Source organism: Gouania willdenowi, chromosome 13 (assembly GCF_900634775.1).
Source record: "Gouania willdenowi chromosome 13, fGouWil2.1, whole genome shotgun sequence".
Taxonomy (NCBI): Eukaryota; Metazoa; Chordata; class Actinopteri; order Blenniiformes; family Gobiesocidae; genus Gouania; species Gouania willdenowi.
The window spans coordinates 12,827,710-12,844,317 of record NC_041056.1 but is presented as its reverse complement, the minus strand read 5'-3'; the positions used below and the strand labels follow the sequence as shown (position 1 = coordinate 12,844,317).

Genomic DNA, 16,608 nt, shown 5'->3' with positions numbered 1-16,608 from the left:
CTTTCCCAATTCTTTTTGTGGTGTTCAAACCTATTTTTTTGTTTTTTTCTTTTAGGCTTGGAGCAAATTTCAAAGTGACATATTTCAATTGGAAGTTATTTCCCTAACCGTATCCTTAACTCTAACCCTGAATAGAATATTATATTTATTTGTAATCATAAGGTTCAGAAATGAATAAAATGAAAATGAGATGACTTTGTTGTAAATTCCGCTATACAAATAAAGTTGAATTGAATACTTCAAATCTTGTGAAAAAATATAAAAAATTGCTGATTAAAAAAAAAGCCAAAAAAGCCCAAAACTTTAGTACCTGTAATGTAACAAAGTACATTATCTTGTGTGAGAGCACTAATGTTAGCTACTTACTCATCACAGCCTTAAGTTTTCATGTCAAAAAAGAAACAACCAATGGTAAAAAGAACTGTTCTTTAGATGAAGTCTGTCTTCTTTATTGGTGGTTTGCTGTGCTGTGTGTGTTGTCTCAAAAGTTGTGTTTTCCTAGATTCAGCAAAGATGACCACACAAACATAGGATAAACAGCTCTACTCAGCAGTGTTTTAACTAAATCCTCTGCACAGCTGAGCAAAGGAAACAAATACCCAACAATTTCCAGTATTTGTTGGTAAATCTGTGTATCCAGATTCTTATTTTGCATTGCCAAACCCACAAAGTTATGACCACATTTTATCTCATCTAAAAATGAATATACTGAGACCTTTTTGTTTGACAATAAAACAGAACAGAATGAAAATGAAATAACACAAAAGTTGACCCGCCGACTGCCAGAAAGCAATGGATGTGGTGGGCTTCAAACCAAAACCTCCCCCATATTTCATAACAAAAATAATAATAAAAAAAAAAAACAGAAACAGAAAGAAATCATGACAATATGGCCAACATTTTTGAAAACTAACACTCTTAAAGTTTAACAACACCGAACAAAATGTAATTATAAAAATGTATTTATTATTATTATTATTTTTTTTTATTATTATTTTTATCAATAATAATAAAATATAATATAATTTAAAATATATAATATACATCATAGGCCTCAAACGCAAAACAATATTTAATAGAATAAAGTTCAATTGTAGTTCTAATCAAATGTAATGTTTTGCTTTATACTTGTATTCAAGAAAAACCATGTTCTTATCAATGATTTTCCAAATTTCTTCCCCAAATTTCCATCACTTAGTTTTGAACCACTAAGATCTATTCAAGGCCATTGGAGTGCAAAAATGAGCGTAGCTTTCCAATGTGTACTAATGTAACAGAGGTCTGACAGTGTGCTATGGTTAGTAGCAAAAATGTGTCATAGGGAATGCAAGTTGTGTCCATTATTTATCTATCATTTAGGGTCGTATAATGCCATAATTGCCTTTGATACCCATTTTGCAATATTTTATTCTTAAATAACGATGCATCAGCTCTTGAATATAACATTAAACAGTAACTAACTGACACCATGTTTAATGATATGATTAGAGGTTACAATTTCTACATATACTGGAAACCAGTTCGACTTACTGCCGGCATTGCGGACCAAGCTCTGGCACCGGTCGTACGGGGAACGGACAGCCCCTATCGGGGGGTCCAATACCCCGTACACATGGAGGACCTCACACAGGAATCCCAGAGGGACATGGAGAATCTTTTTAATTTGTTACATTCCTTTTGTTGAATAGACATGTTTGAAAGAGATTAAAAAGAGGAACCATTTAATTTCAGGATTTTTGGTAAAAGGTGACTCAGCTTTAAACAAATTGCATTTACTGTTTTAACCAAATTTGCTAATTAAGGAAATTTGGATTTCGGTTTTGCATTTTACGAAGGGATTTTACCTCATGAGGTAGAGCCTGTAAAAAATGTGTTTATGTAAAATTCACTCACAAATAACAACTAATAATGTCTGATGAAACATGGAAAGTCATTATCCTTTGCTTTTGAATGTTCTGAAGTTTCATTCTTCTTCTTCTTTCCTTAATTCCTTTTTTGGCTGTCCGCCTTTGCAACACAATGCAACGTGTTCCTCCCTCTCGTGCATGATGAGAGACGCTGTAATGGTTACACAGCATTAAACAGATAAATTGTGACTTTCCCATATCTTTCCAAATGGGACTAAATTCAATCTCATTGAGTTGATAATCGTCATCCCAGGATGCCTTTCTTAGCAGGCGGAGGCTTGTGTTAGAATTAAATGCAGATTTAATTAAAACATGTAACTTTTAATTACCTAACCAATTAATTTAATAAGAGAAAATAGACTTGCAGTGATAAATTATAGAGGTGGCAACATCCCAGCCGCAAATTTACCAGCTCACTGAGGCTTTGTGTGACTTCAAGGCTTTGAACAGGATTTTCTTCACTAACTTTTAACAGGCTGTCCCATAAAAATAGAACGCTTTCATGTACTGACAGCAAAAACACATACAAAAAAAAAAAAAAAAAAAACATAAACGGTGGGGGGAAAGAAATTCATCGAGGGATTCAGCGCGCAACAAAGAACGTGGATGACTGCAAAAAGTTGTCGTGAAACAATGGCGTTTTTTAAAAAAAGGCTGTCTTCAAAAGATGACTATCTGGGTGTTTTGTATTAGGGATTGTGCTTTAAATGAAACTTAATTATGCATTGACGATACTAAACATGATAGAGAGATAATGGGAGGACAAATCTGCAAGATAAGACAAGACTGGAAAGTGTTTGCCTTGCTTTCTGGATCTGGGCGGTGGCCATGAAGCAGCACATCTATGTAAATGTGATGACAAAAAAAAAAAAAAAAAAAAAATCAACTTCATCCTGACTCTGCAGAGAGAGAGAAGTCACCTTGAGATTTGATAGAAAGAGCTTCAGAGTAGCTGCTTCAAGTGTTGGTTTGTAATGACACATTTCCTGCATGAAACACTAAACCCTATTTAGTTGGGGATTATTTTTGTTACTGATAATAATGATAATATTAATAATGGATCACGGATCTAGAAAAGTGCAAATATTTGGTAAAGATGATAGTTGACGCTTAGATGATGACTCTGAGTGCTCTATGTTGTTTTTGTTTGGTTTTTTCTATTCAAATTGAGCTAAAAAGTCTTTTCAGTTAGAGTAAAAAAAAAAAGAGCCATGGTTATTTTTCAAATGACAATTTTCTTGGTCTCTTTTTCTTTCCAAAACATTATAGCAAGCCTATTATCGTCTATCTCATGTCTGTCAAACTCCAGGCCCTTCAGAGCATCCACAGGAGAAAGTGTAAGAATTACCAAATAATTCAGTTGTAAATTGTTGTTGAAAAAGCATTTTTCCCCTCAAATTATTTAATTATTTATTTTCCAAAACACATTTGTTCTGTGTTTTGCCAAGAGTGGCTGCATTAACGCAACAAAAAAAGCTAATATTTTCTTTTATTTCTTTAAAAACCAATAATTTGTAAATCAGTAATACAGTCACTGAACTCTTACTGAGAAGCATTTTATAATTTAATCTGAGACAAAGCCAGTCTTTCAACAACAAAAAAGAAAAAGCTTTTTGCCATCGCCGCTGTATAATTAAAACTGAAGTGACATTGTCTTTACGCTCATCTTAAACCATCTGCTATGTTTGCCTTTGTTTATCTACTTGTAAATTTAACATCATTCAATTACACCTCAGCCAAGCCAAGTGCTACAAGTCGTCACTCACAATCAATCCATTACGCAAGCAAACACGCTGTGCTCAGACATTTGTTCACTCTCAATTCCCCCAGTGTGTTAATTACACTTAAATGTGTGTTTCCAAATGAAAAATGAAACTTTAAATGGGATAAGCAGCATCTAACTGAAACATTGCCCCCTTTTTTTATTGTCAAACCCTGGTGAAGTGACGGCTCAAACAACTCAACGCTTACGATACATCTAAAAAAAATGAGAATATCAGGAAAAAGTTTCATATTTTTGGTCACTCATTTCAGAAAGTCAAACCCATATATGATATAGGCTCATGACACAGAGAGTGAAATATTTCAAACCTTTAATTCTTGAAATGTTGATGATTATGGCTTACAGATAATGAAAACCCAAAATTCAGTGTCTCGGAAAATTAGAATATTACATAAGATCATGCCTGTCAAGTATCCCGTTTTGGCCGGGAAACTCCCATATTTTAACCCTCTTTCCCGCCATTATCTCGTATTAGTATTTTCCCTTAAATATTGCGTATTTTAATGTAATAATAATTAAAAGATGCCTTACTAAACTGAACGCCGTCACTAGCCACGCAAGAACTGTCACCAAGTATAAACACATGTGCTTCATATACCCATTTATGTTTTAATTTATGCTGTATTATAATGTAGGAATTAGGGCTGGGCGATATATTAAGATTCAGAAAATGACAATATTTCATATATATATATTATAGTTTATTTGTATCAAAAACACTTGTTTCATGAGTCGCTGCTTTTACTTCTCATAACAACATGTAAAGCTCAGTTAGATTGATCAATGAGTGCATTCTAACCCAGACCTTCCCCGTAACGAGCTACATTACAGAACTCACTCACACGTGCTGTCCCTTACAGGTGAAAAAGCCAAAAGTGGTGCCTATTGTGCAGCTGTTTGTTAATAAATGAGCCTGTGTGGCAGAATTGTTTTTCTGGTCAGACTAAATTTGAAATAAAATTATCTAGATTTATATCATATATCACCATTTTGAGAAAATATATTGAAATATGAGTTTTGGTTCATATCACCAGCCCTAGTAGGAATGTTCACAGCATTTCAATGTTAATAAAGGTCGACCTACCAGATTCTAATCACATAATTGTATTTAGTAAGTGGTTGACAAGTGGTTATTTTAGATTTTTTGTACACGTGCCTTAAAAGATAAGGGATAATGGAGCTTGGTTGGGGTGGTGGTGCTGCTCGTAGCGGGCGCCTGAAAATGTCCCTTATTTTGTCAGGTATGCATAAGATCAATAGAAAAAGGATATTTTAAACAAAAATGTAAGGCTTCTGAAAAGTATGTTCATTTCTATGCACTCAATACTTGGTTGGGCCTCCTTTTGCATGAATTCCTGCATCAATGGGGCGTGGCATGGAGGTGATCAACCTGTGGCACTGCTCAGGTGTAATGGAAGCCCAGGTTGCTTTGATAGCAGCCTTCAGGTCATCTAACACCATGGTCATTGAACCAGCTTTTGGTACCTTTGGCAGTGTGGGCAGGTGCCAAGTCCTGCTGGAAAATGAAATCAGCATCTCTATAAAGTCTTTCATGCATTTTTATGCATAATTTGTGCATTTTTGGGGGAACTTTCTGTTTTTTTCTTGTTATTTTCTATAATTTCCTGTCATTTTGTTAACAGTTTGTGTGTCTTTGGAGCTATTCTGTAATGTGTTGTGGTTTTGTGTGTTTTTGTAGTCAATTTTTGTTTTACGAGCCACTTTGTGTATTTTTAGTTTTTGTGTACTTTCTGTAATATGTTGGACTTCATATTCCTTCCAACTTCTTGGTTTACAATTTTTGGGGCTGCAAAACATTAGACTGAGGGCCACATGTGGCCCCCGGGCTGCCAGTTGGCCATGTCTGCTTTAAAGTCATGGGTAGCATGATCAGGATCATTGATCCTGACAAAGAGGATATTTGGTGCTTGGTGGAGGTTTGTTGATCTTATATGTATTTGTTTGAGTCTGAAGAGTTAGATAGAAAAAAAAAAAGAAATAAAAAATAGGTTAAAAATCTAACAAACTGGATCCAAAAAAATGTAAATGATTCCACAGCTATCAAGAGTTTTTTTTAGAGAGACACATTTTAGCGTTTGTGTGCATAAGGAATAAAAGTGGTTGGTTCCTGAGGTTAAACTATTTCCATTAAAGCTTGAATAATATTATTGACCTTTACCTGGATGGATCACTGTAAATAAGTGAAGTAATGGGAAATGATGGCTGTGACAGAATTATGATGAGAAAGTAGCTTAAGGTTATGAATCAGGGCTTGTGCCTCAGAATGCCTATCAATTTGTCAAAAATCCCTAACATGCACGTGTTCCAGAAAACGTTAATGTGTGGCCCCAAGCCTGCTGCTGTCAATCATTGTGTCTTTACTGTGTTACACGCCTCAGTTTGTGCACGGCTCCTATGGCAGACACTGCTGCTCACTGTTGAATCACTCCATCTCACTATTTGTGCTCTCACTCAAGGTCTTTTCATTTTTTTTGAGGGGGATTTTAACAAGAATCAGCGACTCTAGAGCGGTGGTTCCCAATCTTCTTTGTCCAGACTGTGTACCCCTCCTAAGTACCCTCTCCATAATTTCATGTACTTTTTTTTATTTATGGAACAGTGGGCTCTTCTAAACTCCAAACTGTGTCTCCAACATTGGTTCCCTAAGGCTTAATTTACAAATTAAAAACAATGAGTGGGATTTAAAGTGGATTTATTTATTTATTTATTTTTTAAATGCCATGCACTTTTATGTAATTACTTCAATAGTAAATAAATACGGTTTCCTTTTGTAAAATGTAGCTAATTTTTATCTGCTATTGTCAGAATAATTTCATGCTGTAGTGTAGTTGTAGAGGCTGTTTTATCACACTTCTGTTTCAATAAATTACAATAAAATATAGTATTTTATTGAGCAAAAATGCTGTTATTTTGTGGTGAATAATTTTTTAATTCATTGTAAAAATCTGTCTGAGTACCCCCTGCAATGTGCTCCTGTACCCCTAGGGCAGACATGGGCAACAGGTGGCCCGAGTGCCACATGTGGCCCTCAGTCCAATTTTTTGCGGCCCCCATAACAAATCCCCAAAAACTGTGATGCAAGAAGTTACAAGAAATATGAAGCCCAACATAATACACAAAGTACACAACACAAAATGACTCATAAAACATAAAATGACAAACAATCAACAAACAAAATGACTCCAAAAAACACACAAAATGACTAAAAAAGAAGACATTACAGAACTGCTCCAAAGACACACAAACTGTTTACAAATTGACAACAAAAGTGCAGAAAATTACAGAAAAATACACAAAATTACACCAAGAACACAGAAAAATAACAAAAACACAAACAATGACTCCAAAAAAACCCACAAAACACGTTACGGAACAGTTCCAAAAACACAAAATTACACAAAATAACAGGAAAATACAGATAATAACAACAAAAACCTAGAAAGTGACCCTAAAAATGCACTAATTGACAACAAAAGTGCAGAAAATGATCAAAAAGTACACAAAATTATACTAAGAACACAGAAAAATAAGAAAAACACAGACACACAAACTGTCAACAATATACACAAAATAACAGGAAAATACAGAAAATCCCAACAAAAATGCAGAAAGTGACCCCAAAACCACAAAAATGCATAAAAAAACACAAAATTATAACAAGAACATAAAAAATAACAAAAACACACAATGACTCCAAAAACAAACTAAATGACCAAAAACTGACCAAACCCTTTCCCCCCCTGTGTTAATGCTCTGATTGGTCATTATTCTAAATGCTGACATGAATGTTGATCATGTGACCCTCGGATCAGATACAGTCACATGTTTGTGGCCCCCTGCTGTGATAGAGTTGCCCATCCCTGTTCTATAGGGACACATGTACTGTATGTGTTTGGGAACCCGAGGAAACGTGCATGTTAAACCGAGCTCATACATGCATGTAAACTACAAATATGGATCAATGAATGAATGCTATTCCAAAGAAAAACATGGCATTTGATCAAGTCACAGCAGCACACAATAGTTTAACATTGAGATTGTTTTTATTAAGACAAGTACTCTTCAGATTTTTTTTTCTTTTGTAAAAATGTTGGCGTGAACCGATACAAAATATGCATGGTCATATGAGAAACATCCTCTTCACTACACAGAAAAAAGAAGAGTCACCTGGAAACAGAGGAAATAATTCAAATTCCATCCACAAAAAACGATCGGGGTTATTATCATTCCCATTTCCCTCCTTACCTCCACCCCCAGGGTTTTAAACATGTGTCGTCATAACCAAAGGCTATCACAGATCGCCCGTAAAAACGTAATGTCACAGTAAACACACCATCTTCATCTAAAGTTTGAATGCAAACAGATGCTCAATTGACTGTCTGTGGTCACATCCTATAATCACTAAATAACCAATACTGCATGAGCAAAGTGTAACTGTGGAAGAGGAAGAAAGAGATTTCATTAACACCATTGTGAGTTGTGTTTTTTTTTTTTTTTCTTTTTCCTTTGACACTGACTGTACATCATTTTTGTATGCTTAACAAATCTAGTTTTCTTTCTTTGTGAGCTAGGTCTATGCAAAATAATAATGAACGTTTACTGTTACAGTGCACCATATTTAGAACACAGAAACATGTACAACTGAGAAAAAAACCCCAAAAAAAACATGTACATCTGGTGGTTTTCCTTTACTTTTTAATGAGTTGTGGTACTACAGTTTATACTGGGGAGGCCTTAAAATTTGCATTCTACCTGAGATGCAAAAAAAAAAAAAACCCCACAACTATCAACACTCATGAACCTGAGAGAGTGAACACAAACGTACTATACTGTATATCAAGTATTTGAAAAATCAAAAGGTTGGAACCAAACAATGTATTTTTTTTTTATTGTTTCTACAACAAAAGCAGCCATCGCCAGGTAATATAAATATCAAACCCCAGAATAAAATCTGCCATGCACAAAACTCTCTCAATCATGACGTTAAAAACTCCACAATTCCCCAAAGAAATAAGAAATAAAATAATAATAATTGTTGTGGCTTATTGTAGCTTTTAGTTCTGTATTCCTTTCAGATAATACTAATGAGCCTTTTTATTTCTGATTTTTAAATTATCCCAATAAATAACACACAACATTGAGGCAAACAAATATTAGAAAAAGTAGTCAGTGGAAGCTGCCAATCTATCCATTCTAACAGAAACAACTTCTGTTATTGCAGCAGCTCGAGTCTTAACCAGAACAAAGTTTTTTAAAGTCTTTAAAGCCTATTCCGAGGCTGACTTTAAAGTTCTGCTGCTGCTGGTGTATAAATCTGTGAATGGGTTTGGTCCAGAATACATCAGTGAGATGTTAGTCAGGTTTGAACCCAGCAGGTCTCTCAGATCTATGGACACAGGTCAGATAGTGGAGCCCAGAGTTCACAGCAAACATGACAACGCTGCTTTTAGTTGTTATGCTGCAAAGAAGTGGAACAAACTTCCTGCAGAACTGAAGTCAAAATCCAATGTGAATATTTTTAATTCCAAGCTAAAAGCTTTTTTTTTCTCTGCTACTTATGCATGAGAGGGAGATTATTTTTAATCAAATTATTGTTTATTTAATGTTTAATTTTTGATTTTGAAACATAATCATGTAAAGCACATTGAATTGCCTTGTGTATTATATGCCTATGTATGTTGGCTGACACACTCTGGACAGGTCACCACTGTGTAAACTGCCTTCCATTCTCAATATAGCATCTTAAGTCAATATATTTGGACTATGCGACGAAACAAGAGTATCATCCCAACTTTACTCACTAAGATATGAGTGGAATCAAACCCACGATCTTTAAGTGCAGAGTCAGTAGCTGTGTTTCCATTACCCTTGGAAATGCGCCAAATCTAAATATCGCAATAAAAACTGGGAATGAAAACGCCTGAATTTAAGAAAAAAAACACTCAAATATCACTAAAAGGTTTTTTACGCTTTCATGAGGAGGAATTTCAGATATTTCAATACTGAAATGTGGAAACACTTTTTCTGCAAATCAAAGAACATGACCACTTCTCTCGGAGAAAACATGCGCCGTACGTGTAGACAGAACAGGGGACTGAGACATTTCTGAGCATTATATCACTGCAACATTAGACGTGAAACAACAAAGCAATGCAGTGGGTTATAAAGAGTGTTCTGAGTCTTCCTGAAGCAAAATCTCGTAGGATAAGATTTCACAGGAATTACGATCGGCTCCAGCCTAAAACAACCTTCAATGGAAACACGTTCAAAGCGCAATGTCGACATTTAGAAATATCGCTTTTATTTTGCAAAAAATCTGTCATGGAAACACAGCTACAGTCACTCTCTTCCTCTCAATCATTTTTTTTTTTTACACCGCAAGCTCTAATTTTGATTGAAGTTCATGATGCACGACTATTAAGGATGATGACAAGAATTAAGAAGATATTTAAAAAGGATAGAATTGCAAGATGTGGTGTAATAATGTGACCGTGTGCCTCCAAATCAGTCAAAGAAGGCACCAAATGAAGTCCTTCAGTGGCTTTTTTCTGTAATGATAATAAGTATCAAGTGGTGAGTTTAAGGCAGTGGTTCACCTTTGATCATATTACAGGTTTAAGCTTTCCAAGTCTGGCAATACTTTACATTGATGTGCTGTGATGTCATCCAATCAAGAGATTGATAGCAACAATTCCCAGTAGGATGTGGTGAAGTGTCTATAAGTAACACACTTAATCCTAGGTTGATCCCAACAGATGGACTGCATCCTAAAACAGCAGCTGAGAACGATGAATATAGAATTACGTACAGTAAAACTGATTGCTGATTACAGTTACAGCACACATTCACACTGGGGGTGTCTGATTTGTGCTAAAACAAAACTATATATATATATATATATATATATAGAGAGAGAGATGTGGATTACTAGATGGCTACTGTGTGCACGTTTGAGATTAAGAGCAAGAAAAAGATCTTTCCTCGGTACAAATCGAGAGCTACGTGCAAATATGTTTAATAACTTGTAAGAGTAAAAGTCTTTACAAGTTATCAAAGGTAGTATTTCATCACAGGCAGCAACAAAGAATAACTGATTCATCGTTCAACTTTTTCCCTTCATTTCTCTCTCGTCGCAATTCAACCGAATGAAAAACTTAAAAACCTTGAAGGATGAATAAGTCCCGGTCATTTCATGAGTGTTTAATAGACTGCACTATCAGATAAAAACTCAATTATTCAGAGAGAAAGTGGACTTTCCTGCCTTTTCTGTACACAAGTCATATTTAATTTATACGTACATATAATTATTATATTTTAGTCAAGGGTTGACCTTGAGGTGGTTGTGAAAAGGTGACGAAGAAAACACGCCCACAGCTGGCTTTACCAAATAACTTTCAAATAATACAATATATTAAAATTAGACTATTAATGTAATGGAACCTGACCCTATTAAAAAAGCAAGTCTTCTGGGCTTCTTAGTAATTAAGGAAATGGAAAGCAGCCTAATGTTCTCGAAGGATATATTTAAGCATAAGTCAACTGGGAATCCATATTTACTCCTGCTGTTTGACTAATGTCGGATGTAATATGGCATTTATTGTATGAAACTTAAGAGCGGCAACAATTTTAACATTTTTATTTTGTATTTCGTTGTTAATTTTTGCCATAGAAAAAAAAAATGCATACAAAATAAGCAAAATCACTGTCACACACAGATCTTTTTTTTTAATAAAGAATTTTTAAAAAACAAATGAAATGAGATGCTGACTGGGATCTCATGTGTTGACCTCACATTCACAAATACAATCTCAAAAACCAACGTGAGATCTGTGTTAGTTTACCATTTTTAGGTAGAATTTACGTTGTTTTCCCTCACCAAATACATTCTATCATCAGGATATTTACCTCAAACTGCAAGAAATCAAGAGTGGGAATTTTTTGACGTGTAAGGGGTAGAGTAAAAACTGTTAGACACTTAAAAACCAATAAGACCTGCATGAATGGGAGGTGAAGTCTGATAAATATGCAGGCACTGTTGGACTCAGACCCACTGTGCTCCAGTTACAGTTAAAAGAAAAGTGTGTCTGCTTTTCAGATCTGGATACATGAGCGAAAGACCCAAGCCAAACCCAACAAAACATCAAAATTGAGGTACAATAATGGGAGGAAAAGTCCAATTTAACAAGCTTGTGAAGAAAACACAAAATTAAAAGAAAAAAAAATAGAACAAGGCACAAAATAGTCTGTAAAATAAACTGTACAGAATAGGCCCCGGCAGTCCAGGATGGTTGGGATAGGAGACTCGGCCTCTTCTCATCACTTGGCCCCCCGACTAGTTTCCATGCTTTTTCTTTCTTCTCTTCCTTCGTAATTTTACCGCTCCTGCACCCAAAACTGCCTGACAACCAATCACAGTTAGACTTAATTCTCCTACAGCACAACCATCTCTGTCAGCATCCCCCCCTCCCCCGTCTCTCCCCACCCCACCCCCACCCCTGCCCGTCCAATTTAGATATAATACTCCTTCTTCTCGTCTGTGTTGTTGTGTCCTCCCTCAGCGTTGATGATGGCTGTGTCTGCGTCTGCGGCATCGTCCGCTCCTTTGGCTTCATGTGTAAAGTAAGTTCCTGCAAAAGGACAACAGAGAAATTAGGCACACACACACACACACACACACACACACACCCTCCATCCACACATCCTCTCCTAATCCACTCCACTCAAAACAAAGGAAAACACTTGAAGTCCAAGATGTGTTCATGACCAAGTATGATTGCACCGCCAGTGCTTTTTACCTTTGTGTCTGGCGAAGTATCGACCGAGAACAATGAGTGCACAGAGGATGGCAAACATCACCACGGCAACCACTCCTCCAATCACAGCATGGTCAATTTTCGGAGGAGCCCCATCGCCCGCTCTGGAGTCTAACAACAGGACAATAATAACAAATCATGTCATGATCAGCAAACACAGCGCTCAGGAACTAAACTAATACCATCACAGAGACATAGGAGGCAATGCCAACTCTAGCCATTAATGTAGCATGTTGCTAAAATTAAAATTATTATTATTATTATTAGCTATTGTAAGGGGAGAGGAAAAAAAATCTATGATGTTTAGTGGTAAAACTTAAATGTGAAGTCTACAGTCCTGTTCATGGTCTTTAAAACATGTATTCAGAGGAATTAACGAAAAGAATTAGACCTCTGTAGCAGCTGCAAGCTTGTCAAAATTCTGACCAATCCCTGCCATTAGGTCTGAAATAAAAAGACCAATCAGATGCCTTTATTTCTCATTCTGCCCTCACCTTCCGCTGTTCCTCAAAATGCCAGCAAGGACCCCCCCCCAAAAAAGTGATTGTGCAATCCAAAGAAAGAACAAAGAATTCAGTGGTTTTCCTTTTTGTACCTGTTTCTTGTCATTTTTTTTTTTACATTTTTCTCTCATTGTGTGTATTTTTGTTCTTATTCTGTTTATTCTTGTCATTTTGTGGATTATTGTTTTGATTTTGTGTGTTAATTTTGTATATTTTTCTGTTATTTCTGTGAATCTTTATTGTTCTTTTTTTGTGTTTTTTCTGCAATTTCATGTCAATTTGAAGTAACGTTTTGCATTTTTTTTTTGCTGTTTTGTGTATTTTTCTGTCATTTAGTGCATTTAATTTGGGGGCCACACAAAGTTAGATCAAGGGTCACATGTAGTCCCTGGGACGCCATTTGTCAATATTAGGGAAAATGTTTCCACCCGGCACAGGGATGAAATAGGGAGGAGCAAAAATCAATAAATCACAAATTACTGATGTAGTTACTGCTTTTAAGAAGAGCATGGCATGTCTACAAAACATATAAGTTGTGCTATAAGAATTTTTAGTGTTAGAATAAAAAGTGGAATTGGACAAAAACAGTGAACTTGCGCCATCAAATTTTCTTTCAAGTGACACTGGAATTGAGTGTTTTTTCCTAATGTAACCCATTAAAACAATGCAGATTTGTTTTTGTCTGTTTAATCATGTTTTTGAACCCTGGTCCATTATTTTTCATAAAGTTATCGATAACTTGTTTGTCATGCCACACTGCTGATCAGGGTTTGGAACATGGACGTGTGTGGCAATGCCGTGGCTTGAGAGAGCAATGTTGAAAAATGTTTCTAGATGGTAATTTCACCAAGAGGCAGTAGAAACTGTCAGCAATTTCAGCAATAGTTCAGACACTATAAAATGCACTGTGATTCAAGAGGCCATTTCTGGGAGTTATAGCGCTCAATCTTCAGAAATAGACACAAGAAAGAGAAAATGGCACCTAATGTCCCAATGTAGAGAATTACGTGGCAGCCTAAGGTCTCAGAGATTATTGCTGTCTAGCACTTTGCCCAATTTATCCATGTACCACAGAGGAACCAGGTTGGATTCTCATCCTTTGAATTTTCAGGTCTTGAAATAGTTCAAAAGCATTTATCAATAGCCTATATCTGAGCACATTTGGACTGATGGAGAAGTGGTGGGTGAGAGAATGGCCCCAATGTTCTTTACTGCATGAGAGAGCAGCTCAATTTCCCATCAACTGCACTAGTCACGCTGTAAACCTAAATGATTTTGATAAAAGACGAACTGAAAAAGCAGAAATTCACTGTGAAGATGTAGTGCTCAAGTTGAATGACCTCACGACAAGCGACACACTCCCAACACCACCTTAAGTTGTATTCAGTGAGCTTGTGGACTTCTGGGAAGAGGAGCCGCAATGAAAGTAATTAATGGGGAAAAAGTTTGGTTTCAGTCGAGTGCTCCCTTAAAATGAACTCTTGTTCACGGTCGGTGTGAAACACGGATGTGCGGCTGCAGTTTGTTTACAGCATCGGGGACGTCAGACAGCTCGGCTCATTCCCTGAGGAATGGGGGTGGCCTTTGCTCCATGCTAATGAACAGGCACCTGCTAAATGCTCTGTGCACAGCTCCTTTTCCTATTTCCTCCGCACATTCTGCATAATCCTGCCCTTTCTTTCTACAGGCTAGTCTCTAAACAAGGTGGGGGGGTTACATTTATTTTAAAACAAAATAATACGCTTATAAAATCTATAAATGCCACAAAAGTGACATTAATTAAAGTCTGCAATCCTGTTAAGAAACCCTTATTGTTATACTAGTTGAAATGGTCCTTCTATCCTGAGAATACTATACATACATTATGTATTCTGAAAAATGAACTGAAAGAATTAAACCTCTGTAGCAGCTGGAATCCTGTATAAACTCTAACCAATCCCTGCCATTAGGTCCAAATGGAATCAACCAATCAGATGCCTTCATGCCACTTCCTTAAAAGTGATGCAGAGGTTTCTGTCTTTCTGTTGGACAGCTCAAAATTAGTTTTGCTTCAGGGATATATATGTATATATATATATATATATTTATATTTGTTTTTTATATCAGACTGTCGTAGAAGCTTGTGGGGGCGTGGCTTTAGACAGAGCCCTGACGGAAGCATGGGGGAGGAGGAGGAGGAGGTGGAGCTTAGAGGAGGTCTTGCTAGCTTAAATCATGCTAGCTTTCCAACATTACAGACTGCACCTTTAATACAACCCGTCTGATTCTAGTTAAATTTGTATAAAGTATCCAGTCTTTTCATAATGTACATAAATGGAAAATGGAAATAGATTTTACTACAGTATATCACATTTGGGTCATTCCATGTCATTTCAACAAATTTTCCCAAATTCCCACGCACTTCAGTCTAAAAGAATTCTGAAATTATACAGAGGCAAGCTACAACACCTCATGTAAAGGATTTTCAATATCAGCTTGTGGTAAAATAGCCACAAAGTTGGGGTCCAAAATAAAAATGAAGAAATCGCATAAAGAAAAATAGTTTATCATCCTAAGAAAAAGTAATCTTTATGCTATAAATTAAAATAGATCAGATTTTTCTTACATTCCCACATGCAGTTATGGGCCAATGCAAATAGTAAGAAAAAGTATTTTTTTCAAGAGATTGCCACACAAGAACCAATGCATATATGAGACTAATCATTAGTGATGAGAACAGTCTATGTACAAAGCTCATATTTGATCAAATTACAGAAGTATATACAAAGTTGTTTGGTGAAGGCCCAAACATGTTCGAGACCGAAACCCCAACAAACCTTTTTACAATTTTGAGAGGCCGGCATGTCCACCAGATAGGATGTATAGCAGATGTTTTGGTATATTCTAAGAGAGTAAGTGGAGAAGTATTACTATACCAAATTTCAGTTTCCTATGTGATGTAGTTTCTGAGATATTGGAAGCTGAAAATGGAAGAAAAATAAGGATGAGCGAAAATCAACACATACCGCCCTCACTAAATTGGCCATATCTCAAAAAATATTAATCCGATCAAACTAAAAATATACAGTGTGCCTATTGAATAATCACAGAACACTTGGTAAAAATCTTTGAATCTTTTGAGACCGAAGTGCGTGGGCCACGTCTCTTTCTAGTTTTTTTAAACACCCCATTAGAAAAATAATGTAGTTCTAAAGCGACTTTCTTTCAGTGACTTTTTTTCTTATGATCTCTAATGGAAAAAAAAAACACTTTATACCAGATTACAAATGTATTTTCACCACACATCCCATACTGTACTATTCTGGTGATCACCACACAACCTTCTCCACCTCGTGAGCTACAGCAAGGTTTAAATCTGCCACCTGAAAGGCACCCAGCTGTGTGTCTGCTATCATAAATTGCCCAGGGATCAACCTCGAACCTCCATGAACCGTGTTTCTTGCGATGTGATGATTCTCTTTCCCTCGCTGTATTTGCGTAGCAGAGTGAAAATTGAAGTTGCATCTGCAGATTTGTGTCAGACTCTGGTCTCTGCTCTTACCACGGACAGTGTAATATTGTCATTGCTATTACGCTTCCCC

General features: G+C 36.2%; 1 protein-coding gene across 3 annotated transcripts in view; it reads right to left on the bottom strand.

Annotated features, from left to right (window-relative positions):
- Positions 1-9,673: 9,673 nt before the first annotated feature.
- The window catches only part of cadm1b (cell adhesion molecule 1b), a 250,324-nt gene continuing 243,389 nt past the window's right edge, over positions 9,674-16,608 (bottom strand). For all 3 annotated transcript variants that reach the window (XM_028465286.1, XM_028465284.1, XM_028465285.1), the window contains 2 exons: positions 12,507-12,635; positions 9,674-12,338 (listed from right to left, as the gene is read on the bottom strand). In XM_028465286.1, the coding sequence (XP_028321087.1) occupies positions 12,220-12,338; positions 12,507-12,635 (248 nt within the window). In that variant the 3' untranslated portion in view covers positions 9,674-12,219. The remainder of the gene's footprint in view (positions 12,339-12,506; positions 12,636-16,608) is intronic.